Below are 1,666 nucleotides of genomic sequence, written 5' to 3' on the forward strand. Positions count from 1 at the left end.
GAACCGCTCATTTTTAATACAACCAGCTGGGCATCAACTAATATCTCTAAGAATCGAACAGTTGTATATCTGTAAAATCCAACTCCAATTAAAATCCGAGTTCCCAAAAGCTTCCAATACACCGCCTATTCATTATCTGAAAATCAAAAACGCAGCCGCGTCGCGTTCCCAAACGCACCAAACGGCTCAGTTCTACTTATAACACACAATTCTGCTCTACTTTTTTGACTTTGCGGCCTCCTCCCACCTTCTTCCCCAATTAAAACCCTAAAAAAAAATCAGCAATCCACCTCACCCTCCCTCTCCCATGGCCGCTAAACCTCAAATCGATCCATACGATCATCGAAGACCGCTCGCCATCCCTTCCCCACCCTTCCCCTCCTCCCCCTTCCCCTCCTCCCCCACCAAACGGTTCCTCCAAACCCACCGCTTGGCCCTCTGGTTAATCAGCCTCTCCGGCTCCGCCGCCGTGCTCCTCGGCTTCATCATCCTGATCCTATCCTTCACAGTCTTCAAGGTAAACGATCCTCAGCTCACCATGAACTCCCTCCACATCAATCGCCTCCTCTTCCCCGGCATCGGATCCTCCCTCGCCAACCCTTTCTCCCTCAACGCCACTCTCACCGCCGATATCTCCATCAAGAATCCCAACGCCGCCGCCTTCATGTTCCGCAACAGCACCACCGATTTCTACTACGCCGGCGAGGTTGTCGGCGTAGCCTACGCGCCCGCCGGAAAAGTGAGGCCTCGGCGGACGCTGCGGATGAACGTGACGGTGGATGTGCTGGCGGATAGGGTGGTGATGGATACGAATGCGACGGGTGTGGTGTTGGGTGAAGGAGCGGTGAACATTACGAGTTTTACGGATGTGTCCGGGAGGGTTGATTTGCTAGGGATTTATAAAAGGGATTTGGATATTCTGCTGAATTGTAGTTTTACGTTGGGGGTTTTTGAGAATAGGCTTATCAATAGAGTTTGTCAGGGTAATGTTGTGTAGATGGTAATGTTGTGTAGATGGTGAGATCGGAAGTTTGTTCCTTTATGTAATTGATTGTGGTTGTACTAAATTGTACTAAAGGTTTAGTGTGAATGAAAATGTTAATAAATAGAGAAAAAATGAAAAACAAACTTTTTTTTTTTAATTTATGAATTTAAGATTGTTTCATTTCACTTGTATATAGTTAAAGATGTCCTCAACTCTCCATATAAAAATGTAATGTTTACATCTAACTACTTAAGCTTAATATCATGCTTAGGCACAATGCCAAGTAAAGATCGAATATAGATCACTATAGATAATACATTTGTAGAATTTGATTGAATCCCTTTGCAATAAATGTAGCCTTATATCGGGCATCTTCATCTCCCAGAGTACATTCCTTTTTCTTAATAGAATAAATGAAAAAAAAAACTTTTTTTTTTAATTTATGAATTTAAGATTGTTTCGTTTCATTTGTAATACAGTTAAAGATCTCCTCAAGTTTTCCATACAAAGACACAATCTTTACATCTAACTACTTAAGCCACAATGCAAGTGAAGTTCGAATAGAAACCACTAGAGATAATACATTTGTAGTCAACACTTGGAATTCGATTGAATCCCTTTGCAATAAATTTAGCCTTATATCGGACATCTTCATCTCCCAGAGTACATTCCTTTTTCTTA

The 1,666-nt window shown here is 42.4% G+C and overlaps 1 protein-coding gene across 1 annotated transcript; it reads left to right on the plus strand.

The window, feature by feature from the left end:
* The first annotated feature begins 29 nt into the window (after nucleotides 1–29).
* LOC110019877 lies at nucleotides 30–1,100 on the plus strand. The gene has a single exon (XM_020717737.1). It carries the CDS (start codon nucleotides 308–310, stop codon nucleotides 995–997), a length of 690 nt encoding a protein of 229 aa, XP_020573396.1. The 5' UTR covers nucleotides 30–307; the 3' UTR covers nucleotides 998–1,100.
* Nucleotides 1,101–1,666: the final 566 nt, after the last annotated feature.

Source organism: Phalaenopsis equestris, unplaced genomic scaffold, assembly GCF_001263595.1.
Source record: "Phalaenopsis equestris unplaced genomic scaffold, ASM126359v1 Scaffold000084, whole genome shotgun sequence".
Taxonomy (NCBI): domain Eukaryota; kingdom Viridiplantae; phylum Streptophyta; class Magnoliopsida; order Asparagales; family Orchidaceae; genus Phalaenopsis; species Phalaenopsis equestris.

Bases quoted from the DNA above. Each gene is read 5' to 3' on its own strand.
- LOC110019877 (XM_020717737.1), top strand. From the start codon at position 308: ATGGCCGCTAAACCTCAAATCGATCCATACGATCATCGAAGACCGCTC.